The 18,280-nt window shown below is 38.2% G+C and overlaps 1 protein-coding gene across 2 annotated transcripts in view; it reads left to right on the top strand.

Moving 5' to 3' along the window:
• The window catches only part of LOC148511533 (uromodulin-like), a 30,255-nt gene extending 12,269 nt beyond the window's left edge, over nt 1–17,986 (top strand). For both annotated transcript variants that reach the window (XM_088442142.1, XM_088442141.1), the window contains 7 exons: nt 404–621; nt 837–991; nt 1,595–1,846; nt 6,052–6,208; nt 15,910–15,988; nt 16,625–16,654; nt 17,440–17,986. In XM_088442142.1, the coding sequence (XP_088298268.1) occupies nt 404–621; nt 837–991; nt 1,595–1,846; nt 6,052–6,208; nt 15,910–15,988; nt 16,625–16,654; nt 17,440–17,504 (956 nt within the window). In that variant the 3' untranslated portion in view covers nt 17,505–17,986. The remainder of the gene's footprint in view (nt 1–403; nt 622–836; nt 992–1,594; nt 1,847–6,051; nt 6,209–15,909; nt 15,989–16,624; nt 16,655–17,439) is intronic.
• Nucleotides 17,987–18,280: the final 294 nt, after the last annotated feature.

Genomic DNA, 18,280 nt, shown 5'->3' with positions numbered 1-18,280 from the left:
CAAATTACTGTACACTGTGGCTTAAAATGCACATTTTTGTGATTATAACTATTTTATTGTTATATTATGATACAGTATGCTAATATGCATATAATGGGGCTGATTTGAAGTTAGGAGCAAATACAACTATTGGGTGCAACAATTGCCCTGGAAACAAATAATTTCTGTTGCAGAGGAGGAAATGTAAAGTACATAACCTGATTTAGAGATGTGAGGGGGCATGGCCTAATACAAATCTAAAAAGCAATGTAACCATAGAGTTGCCTGTATATGTGTGCAGGACGTAAGAACATGCAGTATTTGCCTTGTTGATAAATCTAGCTGTGTGTATGATTCAGAATAGCACTGTATGCATTTAGCATTATCTTATTACAACTTTCCCTATTCTCTTCCCATCACTTAGTTCCACCTCCGCTTCCAACTGTTGAGTGCCTTAGTGGAGTTATGAACATCTACATGTCGAAGTGCCAGCTAATAAAGAACCAATACAGTGCCTCTAATTTGGCCTTGATTGATAACACTGGGGCTCAGTGTGGTAGTGCTGACTATATTGTGAATGATGAAATTAAAGTGACTTTTCATAATCCAATGAAGATCGGGCAGTGCGGTAACAATGTAACTGTAAGTGAAACTGTACAAACTGATTTGTTACCAAATGAACTTTGGTTAATATTTATAAAGTGCTCCAAAAAATAAACCCACAAAAGTTTTCCCGATTAGTCTAATTACAATTACCTGTGAAAGAAAGGAAACAGAAATAAATAAATGAAAACAGTTATGTTAGCTCTCTGTTCACTATGTTGATGCAGATAAAGTCTGATTGACTTTCTTCACAGAAAAATGATACTCACGTCACTTATTCCAATATCCTGCACATTTATCCTGGGGGAAAACTTGTAACCAGAAACAATGCTACTGCAGATGTGAGCTGCTCCTATCCCTTAAACTACAATAACGTTCAACTTAATGTCACTCTACATCCCAAATTTTCGTAAGTATGATCCACATTCCCATCTTACTATGACTGTCTAAGGCAATACATTTATATCATAATTGGCCAGTGTCTGAGGCATATTATAAGCATTAATCAGTGTATATATAGTCACAATAATACCAATGCGTAATACATTTGCCATAATGAGCAGCAATCTGCCAGCTCAGGATATTCAGTGTAATGATACCATTCTGCTGTGGTAACTACTGTCACTTCTGCCTGACATACAGTGTGATACATTTCATATTTTACTATAAAGCATTCTTTGCTAATCCCATGGAGAAATACATAATGTTCTGGATACTATTCTGATTTCATATATGTGACTTACTGTAATATTATTGCTATCAGGGTAATGTTATGAAATATATTTTGCTATATCCAGATGTTGGCCTTAGTAGATATGGATATACTAAATGGGATGATACAGTACATTACATTTAAATTGATAATTGAACCTTAATGTCACTATTGTTAAAATAAGCACAATATTGTGTATTTCATCATAAAATCATGCTCAAATCTATATAACCCTGACAGGGGATTATTAGAGAATATTTCTTGTTGTCATATATATATTTTTATATCTGTATATTTCAGGCAAACACAGTTAACTGTGCCAGGAGCCGTTGGTGCCGTGACTGTTACTATGACTGCATATACAGATGACACATATACCAGTATAATAACGAGTGACACTGTACTGACAGTGGAACAAACTATATACATTTCAATTTGGATACCAGAACTGGATGCAGAAACACTTTCAACTAAAGTGCTAAGGATATATGCCGGCCCAGGGGGAACAACACCCAATACAAATTACTATAATCTGACGACTGGATCAAATGGGTATGCTGATAATGCCAAGCTTTCTTACTGCTTTCTCATGTGCAATGTCTTCATAGAATAGGGAGATTAGTATATAAAACTCTTGTTAAATTGTAATTTTGGTTGCAAAGATGTGCAAGTATTCCACACAGTTTATGTTAGGGCCACCCGGCCACAGCACAAGAACAGAAATAGAATTTGAAAATATTACATTTACTTTTAAAAAGTTTATTGCATTTAATGGCTTATTATCCTGTCTAGATGTATTATGCTTTCATTTAGGGGCCATTTATATGGCAGATGACTTAAGCAACACAGCATAATCTATATGTTAAATTACACCCATTTTTATACTTCTTCTCCTATACATGAACTCACCACAGTTGAGCTGTTCCTGATTCATATGTATATCCAGGGGCTCATTTACATTTGTATGCATTTACACTAAGAACATAGATAGGAAAAGACACAATTGATAAAATGCATTTACCTGCATATGTTAAATCATTTGCATCCCAAAATACATCCAGCTCAAAACTACAGTAGTAGCATTTCACTTGATGTATATCAGGTATTGCCGCTGTGTACACTAAAGCTGGCCACACATCTAAAGATTATCTGTCCAACCAGCCAACTAGATGATTGGTTGGAATGAAAACTGGTAACGTATGGGAGAAAATGATGATCAGCAATTTGCTCCTAAATGCCAGAAAACAGATGAAAATGGTCGTCAGACAAGTTTGTTACATGTTAGATCTAAACAATTTGTTCAAACGACAGTTTTGGTCCATTTTTCGGAGTTTGGGAGCAAATTGCTGATTGTCATTTGCTTTCATACCTTACCAGATTTTCATTCCAACCAATCAACTAGTTGGCTGGTTGGACAGATAATCTTTAGATGTGTGGCCAGCTTTACAGTATGCCTCACTAATACTATAGCATAAGAATAGTGTACAGAAGGCATAGAAATGTGGATTGATAGTGTTAGTTGTAAATACTCAACTTGCATTACACTATTTATACACATGTCATATACATAAAACAGAATAGGGTCATGATAGTTATTAATAAAGGTCACATTTCCATACAAAATATAAGTGAATACAAACACAAATAGATATGAAATTAAGATACATGAAATATAGATGTCTTTTGTTTTCCCCTTTAATATTTCAATGGCATTCTTTTCTGCATTAGATTTAATAAAAAATATTTTCATTAAGTAATGTGAAAAGATTGTCATGACTTCATATAATATAGCAACAATGCTAATTAATTGAGTGTTATCTGCTGTAAGGAAGGTTCATCCCTACTATAGGGACTATAATCATTGAGTTCATTGGAGCGCTGTCCTTTACTGAGCCACACTTGTAGTATTTCTGCCAGCAAGGCAGGGACCAAGACCAATGTCCTCCTGTTTTTGCAGGTCCACAAAGTAGCACGGCCCACAGGGATTTCATCAATGTCTTCTTGACCAATTCATCAGGAGCTATAACCCCTAGTTAGTCTGAAAATGAAAAAACTCAGACATAGCACAAGTGCTCTTTATATAGAGAATCAATTCAAATAAGTAGTTGGAATACCGCCTCAATCCTAGTGATGGCCAATCTGATAGAGGTGTACACTACACTGACCCAACTAAGTGGAACTAGATTTGACAGGGCCAATGAGCAAATACTTTGGCTTTGCTATAGAGTTGGACTGAAAATTGGTGCATGTGCTCCGACACTGTGTACACCCAAAAAAATTGGTATATTTTCTCAATCGCAGAATTGCATGTAACTTGCAATGTGTCTGTTATGAATCTGAAAGTGGGATTCAAACATATTATATAGTATTCGAGAAAAGCATGCCTCATAATTTCAGAGTCCACAGGACACCAGATGCTAATTAACATCTACCTTCTTGTCACACCTCATTGCAAAATCATACTGCTTCCTGATATACTAATACCTAGAAAACAATTACTTGTATTCATTCTTGGCTAACACATTTAAAAAGATCCAAAGGTAATTATTTTACTTGTGATACTGAGATTGGAAAAACATGCACTGTTGGGGTCACAGAAGACCAAGTTTGGGAAATGTTAATCTATACTGTAGGCTGTATGGGAAAGAGAGTGTAAAGGTGCGTACAAACTGGGCGATTAGGAAAGACAGTACAATTACGACATCATAATCGTACAGTCGTTCATGATGCCCTGTAGTGCCTACACTGAACGATCAGTCATTCAATGCAGGCACATTCCAGCATTCCTGAACATGGCCAATCTATCGTTATCGGCAGATTGTTCTGTATGTTCAGGTGATGATAGATGACGGAAATGACCGGTGGGAGGGCGCATCACGATCTGTGCACAATTACTGAGCGATTGCACGATTACTCTGTCGTAATAGTGCAATCACTCAGTAATATCGCGTAGTGTGTATGCACCTTAACAAACAATATTTCTGTATCAAAACAAATTTATCTAAAAAAAAAATGTAATATAAATAATATGTGGCCAGGAAACTGTAAAATCCCATAATAAATATACCTACATAGTATACCTAGTAGGAGACAGAGCTGAGATTAATAAGCACACATTCTCCCACTTCATGTTTAGATGCCTGTCTCTTTTTGCTGGCAGCTTCTGGTCCATTGCAATGATTGAGCACTCAGATCCACATGCACAGCAGACTTGGGTCCGTATTCAATTAGCCGCAAAATGTCAGAATCCACGAAAAAGAAACGCAGATTGCAACTTTTCACCAGTAGGAACATTTTTGCATTATTCAATTGCAAACACTTTTAGCGTACGCGGAAAGTCAATGCAATGTAATACGCAAAAAAGATTCGCCTCTGAATAGGTGGAGACAAAAAGTGCAAAATTGATAATTTGGGGTGCAAAGCTGTGGAAACCACTCAGCACCCTTGGGACAGCCCCCCAAAGGTTAACTGCGTAAAAAAACTCCTAAAAAAAGTGAGGAACACCCCAAAAAAGCACTTTGAAAATAGGGGCAAAAAAGTACAAAGTGGTGGTACAAGCTTTTAAACTAGCAAAATATAATTTTTGGAGGTCTGCAAGTATTGGTGAGGTGTTTTTTTTATTGCAGGTGTTTGGTTGAGGTGCGTTATTTACATTTTTTAAAACTTCACTTTACTGACTTTAAACCATGCTAGCACCCATTTTCATGTACCCCAAATTTGTCAGGACTACTTATTTTCACCAAAAAAACTGCTTAATGCTATTCTTCACCACTTGTATAAAGACGCTAATTAGTACCTATTGACACAACCTAAGTAGCTCAAATAGTTTTATTAGGGCTATTCGGGGGGCATCTACATTGATCCCCAATGTTAGTGCATCTTTTGGGGGGTGTTAGACTGATTTTCCCAATTCTGTTAGTACTTTGCTTGTCTCACATTCGCCGGGACGCGTTTTCTCGTCTTTTGGAATTGAATACGGCGAATAGCGGGGGCAACCATGACAACTGTTCACGGCCAAAACACAAACGAAGTCGGCGAAAAGCACAGCATGTGAAAGAGTATCGTGGGTGCAAAACTAGTTGAATACAGGTCTTGGTAGGAAAAGTTGCTGCTACTGGACATGCACAGCAGTTCTGTTTCATCCTTTATATGGCAGTTTGTAGCTGTAGCTGTAGTAAAATGTTATATACTAATATTGTTGTGTTCATGAATTGAGCTGTTGGCTGAGGGACTACCAGGCAGCCGGAAACAACCCCTACACATTTTGTAAGCCATAAATATGTCTGACATAAATAGAGATGTGCATAGACCCCTATGTTTTTGTATTGGTTCTAAACCTTTGTCTTGTGTTGGTTTTGGTAAAACCACTATACGTGTTTTGGCTTGTTTTCAATTTGGACTTCTTTAAAAATTTATGAAAACAGCTAAAATCATGTAACTTTAACCTGTTTTTGTTCCTATAGTATTGTTAACATCAATAGCATTCATTTCAAGTCATTTCCAGTCATTCCAATCAATTTTGACCATCTCACAGCACCTGAAATAACGAAGCACAGGGCAAAACTGCATTATAGAAAGGGTGGCATTTATTTCAGCTGTATTATTTACACTAATGCTAGTTTAATTATAACAAAATAAAATAAATACATACTGTAGACACTTTTACAATTATTATTGGGAACAAAATGAACAGAGATATAATGCTCCAAAAGGGGCAGAGTCTAATTACTCATTTATCATCTGCTTACATATTTTAGGTGCCCAGACCTCAGTTATGGTTCTGAGCTAATCAATATAACTAAAAATGGAGATGGTTCTGAAGCAAGATTCACATTGAAAGTCTTCAAGATTACTAACTATGATGATGTCAACATCTATGCGGATGTAACACTTTGCAAAGGCAAATGCATTACGGTAAGACTTTATCTGATGACGTTACCTAACTATACTAAGTTCATACCAGAATGTGTTTAATATTTCAAATAAGCCATATCCATAATATGGGACTGATATGATATGCAAACTCTCCATTCTCAAACTCGCATCCAGATGTTTTCACATTGAAAACAATCAACTCGCCCAATGTAATAGAGTTTCTGTTTCAGACTCGCAAAAAATAGTTTACCAAAAGTCCCCAAATAATAGACCTGTTTCAGGCTAGCGAGTACATCCTGAGCAGGTCAGATTAACACAGAAACATGCACATATCCATGAGATATGTACATGTTTCTGTGTGTACTTATGTTAAATGTTTTTAAATTAAAAAAAAATTACGTGCACCCCCTCCCCAAAAGCATAACCAGCCCCGGGCTTTATAAAGCCTTTTCTGGTTCTAAAAATACAGGGGTCAAAATTCGTAGGGGGCCCCTGTATATTAAGAACCAGCACAGGGCTTTGTTGAGCTGGTCCTGGTTCTGGAAAATCAGGGGACAAAACGAGTAGGGGTCCCCTGAAAATTCCAGAACCAGCAACAAACTCTTTCTAGCAGGGGGATAATGCCACAGCCAGGGAAAACCTTTCACCGGTTTACCGGCCAAAGCATTATCCCTGACCGCTAGTCAGTCCAGGCCGGGGATCCCTGGGGAGTTGGGTATCCCCCCAATTAGGGGTACCCCTCTCCAGGGCACCCCAGGCCTAGACTGATAGCCCGGGGCTATCTCCGGCACCCTATGCCCGTGGGTGCCGGGTTGATAGTGTTAGTGTAAAGTGTAAAAATAAATTTTCCATATTGTCTTTAGTTGTAGAACCACAAGTACCAGCAAGCCTCCCCTGCATGCTGGTATTTGGAGAACCACAAATACCAGCATGCGGGGCATTACGGGCCCGCTGGCACTTGTAGTTCCACAACTAAAGAAATACGTAAATAAACAAACATACACCGTGAATGTAAACTTTTATTAAAACATACATGCACACTCACACTCACACATACTCACCTAGTATCCGAAGTAATCCATAGGGGTGTACCTGAAAAAAAAAATCCATACTCACCTCTCCTATGCGTAGATCACGTCCACTTGTCCAAGTAGGCAATCCAGGGGTTAAAATTAAAAAACACCAAAAAAACGATCCATGCCGGACTGAGCAAAGGTATGTGTTTGAGATGCTCCCTGATTGGCTGGTGGCCCCTTCACTGACGGGGCACATGTGTGCCCCGGTCATTTACGCGGAGCAAAGGTATGTGTACACACATACCTTTGCTCAGTCCGGCATGGATCGGTTTTTTGGCGTTTTTTTATTTTAACCCCTGGATTGCCTACTTGGACAAGTGGACGTGATCTACACATAGGAGAGGTGAGTATGGATTTTTTTTTTCAGGTACACCCCTATGAATTACTTCGTATACTAGGTGAGTATGTGTGAGTGTGAGTGTGCATGTATGTTTTAATAAAATTTTACATTCACGGTGTATGTTTGTTTATTTACGTATTTCTTTAGTTGTGGAACTACAAGTGCCAGCGGGCCCGTAATGCCCCGCATGCTAGTATTTGTGGTTCTCCAAATACCAGCATGCAGGGGAGGCTTGCTGGTACTTGTGGTTCTACAACTAAAGACAATACGGAAAATTTATTTTTACACTTTACACTAACACTATCAACCCGGCACCCACGGGCATAGGGTGCCGGGGATAGCCCCGGGCTATCAGTCTAGGCCTGGGGTGCCCTGGAGAGGGGTACCCCTTTATTGGACTGACTGACTAGCGGTCAGGGATAATGCTTTGGCCGGGGAACCGGTGAAAGGTTTTCCCTGGCTGTGGCATTATCCTCCCGCTAGAAAGAGTTCGGTGCTGGTTCTGGAATTTTCAGGGGACCCCTACTCGTTTTGTCCCCTGATTTTCCAGAACCAGGACCAGCTCAACAAAGCCCTGTGCTGGTTCTTAATATACAGGGGCCCGCTATGAATTTTGGCCCCTGTATTTTTAGAACCAGAACAGGCTTTTTAAAGCCCGGGGATGGTTATGCTTTTGGGGAGGGGGTGCACGTAATTTTTTTTTAATTTAAAAACATTTAACATAAGTACACACAGAAACATGTACATATCTCATGGATATGTGCATGTTTCTGTGTTAATCTGACCTGCTCAGGATGTACTCGCTAGCCTGAAGCAGGTCTATTATTTGGGGACTTTTGGTAAACTATTTTTTGCGAGTCTGAAACAGAAACTCTATTACATTGGGCGAGTTGATTGTTTTCAATGTGAAAACATCTGGATGCGAGTTTGAGAATGGAGAGTTTTAGTAACTCTGAAAAATGCGAGTTTTAGTGAACAGACACCCTATTACATTGGAGAGTTGTGAAAAATTGCGAGTTTAGCACCAAACTCGCAATTTACCAAAACAGACTACCTATTAAATTTGGCCCAATGTGTGGAACTTATCATCTGCACATGCACAGTAGTACACAGGAGTCCCAATAGAGAAGTGATTTCTGATGTAGTCACTTCACTCTAATAACATTGCAGGGACTGGCTCATTTTGGAGCTCCTATCCATGCAAGATAATTTTGATGAACTTTATTTCATATTGCTGTGACTAGCAGCAAAACATCACATACTCTGCATTTTCATACTATTCATTTCTTCAAACCTATTCACCTTCTAGAAGCTGTCTTTCATCTTTCTCCCTTCCCAATCTCCAAATTCCCTGACAACTTTGCTTCCTGGCTCCCCCACTTCCTCTACTCAGACCTTCCAACCTTCATCTTAGGTGACTTCAATATTCCTATCAATGTTCCCACAGAATCCTCTGCTTCTAAACTCCTTACCTCACATCATCATTTGGTCTTTCCTAATAGACCTCCTCACCCTCCCATGTGAGTTGACACTCACTTGATCTGTTCTTCGCTTACAATTGTGATATTTCTGATTACACCAATTCCACATTCCCTGTCTCTAACCATCAGCTTCTCTCTTTTAACTTGTCCCTCACTCCTTCACCTCTGCCTCCTAAGGTTACCATCACTAAGTGTAACATTGAGGCTATCAAAACCATTTCCTTATCCTCCCTGCTTGACTCACTTCTCCACCCTATTCTCTCTCTCCTGCCCTGTACAAGCCCCTTCCCCATACAATGCCACCATTACTTCTGCTCTTGACTCTGTTGCTCCGGGCAATCATTACTCACTCTCGCTGATCCACACCTCAATCCTGGCATTCCAAATACACTAAATATCTGCAAAACTATTCATGAACTGCTGAGCCACAGTAAGGATATTACATTTTAATGCAGACTTCTACAATTTCAAAGGTATGCTCTCATCCTACAGTGCTGCCCTTTTCCTTTCTAAACAGTGATATTTCAAGAACATAATCTCCTTCCAGTCCTCAACCCCCAGTGTCTCTTCACTACTTCCAACTCCCTCCATTGCCCACCCCCTCCTCACCTCCCCTTCTCACTCTCTGCCCTTGACTTTGCCACCAACCTTAAATCTAAAATTGACTCCATTTGTCAGGACTTCACATACCCTCAGCACTCCACCCCATCCTTTCCCAGCCCACCCCTCCCCAGCCATCTTACCAACTTTGACATCTTTCTCCCCTGTATCTGGAGAGGAAGTCATGGTCCTCATCTGGTCTTTCCTTCTCCCCCCTTAACCTTATCCCCTCCCATCTCCTCCACTACCTCTCTCCTTCTGCCTTTTCCCATCTCATCTGTCACTGTCCCTTCTGCATTTAAGAATGTACTCGTCTCCCCCATTCTTAAAAAGCCTAATCTTGATCCTAACACTCTCTCCAACTACCGACCCATCTCTCGCCTCCCTTTTGCCTCCAAACTCCTTGAGCAAATTGTTTACAACCGTCTTACAGTCTGACTTCCATCCTCTTCACTTCATTGAAACTGCCCTTACAAAAGTTGGCAATAACCTCCTTGCTGCCAAATTCAATAGCCACTACTCTATGCTTATTCTTCTCAAACTTTCTGCTGTTTTTGACACCGTGGATCTCCCTCTCCTCATGCAATCCTTGATCTACGTGACACTACCCTCTCCTGGCTGTCCACCTACCACTCTGACCGTTCTGTTGCCACCCCAATTCCACTAATGTTAGATGTCTCCTGAGGTTCTGTACTTGGACCTCTCCTATTCTTCGTCTATTTGTCCTAAGTAGCTCTTTTGGTCTACAATATCATCTCTGTGCTGATGAGACTCAGATCTACTGTTCCTTCCCTGACATCTCCCCCTCTCTTCTTACTCATATCTCTGTCTATTTGCTATCTCTTCCTAGATGTCCCTTCGCTTTCTTAAACTTAACATGTCTAAGACTGAGCTGAACACCTTTCCACAATTAGGGCCCTGTTCCCTCACATGCTTCTCCTTCCCTTACTTATATTATCATCTACTCCTAATTCCCTACAAGGGCACCTAACACTTGGTTGCTGACACTCTGCTGCTTATTTAAGTGTTGTGCAGCAATGTTTATAAATCAAGTCCTTGTCCTGCATTGTTTTGTACTGTTTATAACTGTTTTATAGTGTGCGCATTTGTTTATGTACTTTGTAAGGCACTGCGGAACCCTTGTGGTACCATATAAATAAAGGATAATGATCATCATTATAAATCTGCGGTTATAGTTCACAGTATATGTGGATGTCAAGTCCCACTCATCATCTGCAGTCATGGTATTAATTATCAGGGCAAATCTGTGCATTTTAATAAATATACACTAATAAATACAATTCTCAGAATAAAATAGGGCTCTATTATTATTATTGGTTAGATAAAACACAGGCCACTCTCATTCAAACCACTGCAAATCTATATATATATTAGCGTAAGAAGACATGTTCTAATTATGAAAACACTAAAATGTGGAAAGTATTATTATCATAATTATTTTTATTATTAAATAATAGAAAAGCATATTCTATTGCATTTTACAATAGGGACATAGGGCCTGATTCAGAGCCAGACGCTCTGACAAGCTCGCGAGCAGGTCTGAATTAGGCCCATAGTAGGGTTGATGCATTGTGAGATATTCTTTGCAATTTATTTATGCAAACATGGATGTTGTTTACAATATATTGTCAATACAAAAACATTCATGTACATTTTAATTCAGAAACGACAAGATATCAAGAATGAGTTTGATAGTCAAGTGTTAATAAATAAATAAAATAGTATTCATAGACATTTTCATAAGTCTAATGATTCAGATCCCTGCACTTTAAAATTCAAAGCCATTGAACACTTAGGCCAGGGTGAAATAAGAGGGAGGCCGAATTTTAAGGGAGAATTACATTATTGGCAATGTGGGTCTGTGGTTTTTAGTTGCATACATCCCGAGAATTACAGTAGCACAACATTGCTCATTTTCCTGTGCACCTGTATGAATTTTTGAGGAAAAATTGTTGATGTTAGACCCTGCATGGTGATGGTGCTCTGATCAGCACCTTGGCATTTCTGAGTATACATGATAAACACCACGAGAATTTAAATCTCCCCTTAAGATATTGGGGAGACATTGTAGATTTATATACTGCTGTAGGCACTTTGCATTACCAAGATTTTAGCGAATGTTCTGAGATTACATCCTTTCTTAGATTAATTGTGACCATGGCAGAAATGTTTTATAGCAGAAAATGTATTTAATAACTTTCTTAGGGGTCAATTATTCAATATGTCCTGAAAAGAAAGATTTGCTGTCATGCTTATCACAGCAATACAAAATCATTTCTGATGAAAAATAACTTTGCCAGGGCAGCTCAGCAATACTACACGGTGCTACTGGCTTACAACATCTTCACTGGCCAGTCCAGGTCTCTATGCATGTGGATGACTTGGCTTTGCTGGGTCACACATGCACACTGCACTCTAAGCACAGTCTTGTTTTAGCAATTCATCATTTTAGTCATATATTATTCCAAAGGTACCACCTCTGTCATTGTTAAATAGGCAAAATCGAGCTTCCACATGATAAGCCTGAGATGGAAAATTCTGGCAAGATGCAGCTATAGTCACCACCAGGGGTAGCCTTCGTTAATTTGCAATCTCCTGAGTAAACAGATGTTTTGGTTGCAGATTGTACTTTCTCGCGGCTTAATAAATAAACCCCTAAATCAGTGGTTCCCAAACTGTTTTGTGTGTATCAGCATTGTTTTCACGGCACCCCTAAGCCAAAAGTTTGTTATTGAGAAATTCAGAAGCTTTTTTAGTAAAGTAGTAAAGTGAAGTCATTTGTGCTTACCTGTTATACTTAGGTTCAGTTATGTGGTGATATACTTCTGCTTGTCCATATATTTACATTAAATTTAGCATCAATAATTTGATTTGGTGCTGAACCACCAACCTGAGGCACCCCTGCAAGTGTCCCAAGGCACCCCAGGGTGCCACGATGCACAGTTTGGGAACCACTGCTTTAAGTATTTAAATAATCCTGGAGACTTTTTTATATATCTTTTATATCAGCGCCATAACTTCGAGTTATGAAGCTCGGTGCCGCCCAACCCCACCTCAGCACATAACGTCATGCCACAGGGGGCAGGGCCACAAGCGACCGGAAAAACAAATCTGCCCAGAGCATCCTCAGGATTCTTAGAGGGGCTGTTATGGCTGCAGTCTGCCGCCTGCTGTTTGCATGGGTTTCCTAGAGGGGCTTAAGTTTCCTTCCAAAGACCATAATCATAATTCATTTACAGTACCAATTCTAACAACTGTACAGTTGGCCCTCTTTTGAGACTAAGCTCCTTTATTCCAATTTATTGTCACTCTAGTCGTCTTTTATAACTATTAAAACTGTTTGTAGTCTTTTAATGAACAGTTCTTAAATGGGTTTAAAAAGTCTGCCAGAGGATATATATATAAAAAACAATTCTGACAACTGAATATTATTTGGTGTTTTCTCTTATTTGTAATTTGTATAATAATTCTTGTTTAAATTCATCTGTCAGAATTTCATGAGTACAAAATTATAGAAGGAAGCAAACTTTGGGCATAATGCTTCTAATAAAGTTGCAGAGTAAGGTGAGATAGCATGTCCCATATTTGTCGGTCAGTGCAAAAAAGGGGGATGTATCATACCATATATCATCTGTGAAGTGGGAAAGTGTAGTCACCCATAGCAACCAATCCTCTATGTTTCGTTTTATAGCATGTACTTGATAAATGCTCACTAGAAGCTGATTGGTCAACATTTCCATTTTTCCACTTTTTCTCTCTATAGAAGATTTATTGCATTTTCCCCATAAGTTTCAACAGTAGAACTGTTTTCAGAATAGTGGCCTTCCCTGTCCTAATTTTCAAAATTTAGCAGTTTAACTACAATTTAGTGTTAATATGTAGTTGTATTAAGAATCAATCATTCCTAAGAAAACCACTGGCAATCTCTATAAGTATCTGTATGAGGGAATGAGAGATATGTTTAGGTGACTCTTTAGACTTTGCTATCCCTTTAGTATCTGCCCACTAGATGGCCACTCCAAGTTTCTGTAATGGTGCATCATCTAAGAAGGTTCTTTAACCATCAAATTTGTTTGCAGTCACTGCTTTTAACAGTATGGGATGACAGAGTAGTACTCAAAATAATGATAAATAAATCAATATGACCACTTCACTCAAACAATTGACTTCATGTGAAATAATTATTAGTTACCAGAATCCAGGTTCAATAATTATAATTTGTTATTGTGGCAATAAGAAATTAAAGATCACATGAATGAAGAAATTCAAGCAGGGACAAGGGCTCCGAAAGGCGCTTTTCCCTGTGATGTGCTAGAAGTAAAGTTACTTTGGGAACCCAACACTGTTCTGAGCATGCACGGTCTACTACCACACTTGTGCCAGCACCCATAGTCAGGGAGAGATCCTACAGATCCATCTTGCAGTAAACCCTGTGGAGTATAACCTATTAGGCAGCGCAGTATTTATTCCAACTGTTGTTTCTTATCAAGCATCCTATATACAGTAAATTGAGCAAAACCTGTGTATCTGGTGCTCGTCTGAAATACAGTAGGGGAGAAAACACATTTATGCAGTATCCTTGAGCAGAAATGCAAATGTGTTGTCTGGCTCACAGTACAACCAATCTCTTTACACATTCCTTCTTTGTCTATGTATTACTCTAGCAACTATGGATACCCCTTAATCGCTATACCTAAATGTTGCTAATCAGCGCTTCAAGTCGCTAAATTGAAATAATTGCTTTCCAATCCAATTGTGGTTCCAAAGCACAAAAAGTTATATCTTACAAGAAAAAGTATAACTCGCTGTGATCTAAACAATTAGCGCAAAAAGCAAGTAAACTACAAGGTACAAGCTGATACATATGCATGTGCACTGGTCCCAGTATACAGTTGTCAATCCAGAAGCCTGTGGTCATCCAAGGAGAATGGCTGTACACTAGAATCAGCATGCAGGTTATATACCTTACAGTGTTCAGCTCTAACAAAGAAACTAGTTGACAGATTTCCATTGGTTCTTGCTCCTGGACATTCTGGTACGATGCAGGTCATAGGTCAGGTCATACAGTGTCACTAGGGGTATGTCCCAGTTCCTCAGAAGTTGCTTTGTGTGGTTTTCCCGCTGAAGAACTGGTTTAAACTGGCTAAAGACACTACATACAGAGGTATACATTCTAATCACTAACTCCCTATAATTCATAAACTTGCGGGCGCATGATGCGATCTCCTTGCCGATAGAACCGGAGATCTGCGAATAAGCAGGGACTTAGAATGGTACCAAATATGACATGTCTACTATGTTTCTGTACCTTAAATATCATATACATTACATTTCACAACATAAGCATTTGCTAATAAAACCTCTAATATTAAGCTTAATGTGAGAGAACCTTTTTATAAGTGCGTGCATGTGTGAGTGTGAGAATATTGTGTACTTTCGCTAGTATCCGTTGTGCGTATGTGTTTTGTGCTTATCTGTAGGCTTTGATGTACAGCGCAAATGTGCGTTTTGCATCTTGTATATTTTATATGTATTATCTAATGTGCGTATAGGTTTTGATTGGACTTTCAACAATATGCAGCAGCAAAACAGACTCACGATGCTAATAACGGAGTATAGCATCGTACACAATGATAACGTGATGACGACGCAAAATGGCATCATCAGACGCGACGCAAAATGGCGTCGCCAGATATTAACTTAAAAGATTTGGTCTCAGCCAATCATCCGGCTTCGATACAACCATGACTATGAAATAATGAGTCATGGTACTGAATTAATCTGCAATTAGCATTTAACTGACAAATCAAAACTTTAAATACAATTTACAAGCACACTATGTACTCCCTACAAGCCATTGGGTAGCTAGGAAGAACTGTAAAGCCTTTATGGTTTGAAAAAATTGGACTAGGACATAGAGGATGACGAGGTTTCCTTCAGTGCTGCAAAGTGAATTTGGTAATAGATGGTCATAGTACTTTATAACATTTTATAGAAAAACGAATTTGCACCTAGCCCAGTGCAAAAATATATGTTAGATAATATATACAATTATCATATACTATCCTTAGATAAAAGCTATGAAGTTTGTGTTTCCTACTTCTTTGCTTTCTCTTTGTCTTATAGTAATGTCACATGAATATAAATGGTGATATACTTAAAAGTATCTCTACTTGTAAAGAGCCCTAACATTTCCCTATCTGTCTTTTCTATGCTGAACAGACTTGTGGTGCCGACACCAAATCAGATGATCGTTCCTCAGATGGGAATGTAGCAAGTGTCGGTATAGAACTTACAGCTTGTAAGTAGCCCTGTAATAAATCAACTAACTACAGTAAATTTAGTAATCATATATTTACATTGGCAATAAGTTCTCAGAAATACTATTTTTGTATAACAGTATTAATTATGTTCAATAAAAAGAAGTAATAGAGTCACCTTATGCATATCTGTACAGTGTAATGTTCATAGAGAAAGACCTTTAATGATTTGTCCTAAATGTAACACTTTTAACAAAATTATTAATAAATATATATTTGTATACATTTCACCACTTATATTATTACATTGATCTTTACAAAATAATTGATCTTTAAAATGTATTTAATAAAAAACAGATTCCAAATAGTGGTCTGCATGTGATTTCCCCCATCCATCTACAGTACACCATAAATGGTTACATTGTTAGCCAGTCCCAATGAGGGGACATCAACTGCACTTCCACAGTGGGGGATTCTATACTTTATATTGTAACTTAATACAAAAGTGGTGATAATTCCAGTTCAGCATGCTAACTTTATGATGTCATCTATGTGACTTCACCCATTTCAGCCATATTATTGTTAGTTATTATTATTACTAGTAATGATAAACACAATGTATCCTTTTAATATATGCAGGGCACATGTCTAACCTTACATTTGCTTACCTTTTACAGATGAAACTGTCTTTTCTGGAGCAGTTGACTGTAAGTGCTTATGTAATTTACCTTCTTAAAAGTGGCCACTATTTTTTTAATGAAGCAGCAATCATACCAGTGTGCAAACGATGTCAAAGGCTCAAAACATCTAATCATTGCTGGAGAGTGGAAAATATCCATTAATTACACGAACCCCTAATATCAGTATGGTAGCAAAACAAAACAAACAAATGACATGCAGACATCTTGTTTTCTGAAGTTCTCTGCAGTGGTTGCAGGCTACCTAGGCAGGGAACACTTGAAAATACAACTGTGGTAGCATTTTTAATACCACTGTGACAGCCCATACAGTTGCCAGGGGACACATAAGGGATAAGGGACCTATGAATATGTGCACCACCAAATCTAGAAGCACATGCTCTGTTCTTCTGCGCATACATGGGGGCTCACATTTGTTCATCCAGTTCCATTTGTTGAAAAAAAAAATGTAAATATTGTATGTAACATACAACAGTATATATAAAAAATCGCTTATATCACATATAAATTAAATTTTATTACATTTCTTAACTTTTTTTTCTAATAATCAAATTAATAAACTTATTTTAATATTATAAGAAAGAATACATTTTTTCTAAAGCTTTTTATACTGAGTAAAGGTATTGAACCAAATCACTAAAAAAAATTTATGGCAAAGTAACTATGTCAATGTAAATGATTGCTCTGAGATACAGATAATCAATGACATTTATATCCTGTGTCTCGAATATTTAAACATATATTTATCCAAATTATGCTGCATAGAAAAAACCCATGTTTGTATTTTATTGTAGGTTTCCCCATGCCATGGACGCTGTTTTCACTCATCTCATCTCTGCTCTGTGTGAAGTTGATGTAAATGCATTACTGCTTCCTGTTAGTGCCAATATGGGAGTCCACAACCTGAACCAAATCAGACTGGATTGAGAAAAACATTCTTATTTCTTCCTTTGTGCATCAACCTTCATTATTTACTCTGCAGTCACAAGTATATGAACTAAAAAAGACAAGTTGCAACAATTACAATACTGCTAGTCTATGTGGACCTATACTGTATGTTACAGTATTCACACTGTGGTCAAAAGTCTGGTACATTACTACCTGCTTGCTTTGTTTATTTATGGATCTTGGACACATTCAGACTGTAAGCTATTTGGTACAGGGGCCGCCTCAGTAGTATTGGACTAATGCTTTGAACTTTTGCCATCCACACTATAATATGCACTTTTTTTTCCTGTCTGTAGCTTTACATGTGTAAAGCATACATGTATTACTTACATGCACATGACCTGTCATCTGTATTCCATATGTATTCAAAAATAAAGTTTTATTGTAAATTCTGAAAGCAATAAGGTTTTACTATCTTTCATTTAACCACCTCCTGTAGCTGACATTTTCCTGAAACATTACTAAGTGTAAAAACAAATATGGTTCTGGAATCCTTTGTGCCACAAACAGTAAATTAATGGAAGTGTACTTCTATGACAAGGAGATGCTCTGTTTTATAAGTATTGTTAGATGTATTCAAACAAAGGTTATAATATGTAATTATAATTCAACCCTACACTTACCATGACCTTATTAAGCGTAGGGTGGCACAGGGATTTAGTTAAGATCCCGGCGGTGGGGATGCCG

Source organism: Taudactylus pleione, unplaced genomic scaffold, assembly GCF_031769625.1.
Source record: "Taudactylus pleione unplaced genomic scaffold, aTauple2 ptg000305l, whole genome shotgun sequence".
In the NCBI taxonomy this organism is placed as follows: domain Eukaryota; kingdom Metazoa; phylum Chordata; class Amphibia; order Anura; family Myobatrachidae; genus Taudactylus; species Taudactylus pleione.
Note: the sequence above shows the minus strand (reverse complement) of the source record. Positions and strands in the feature narration are given on the sequence as shown.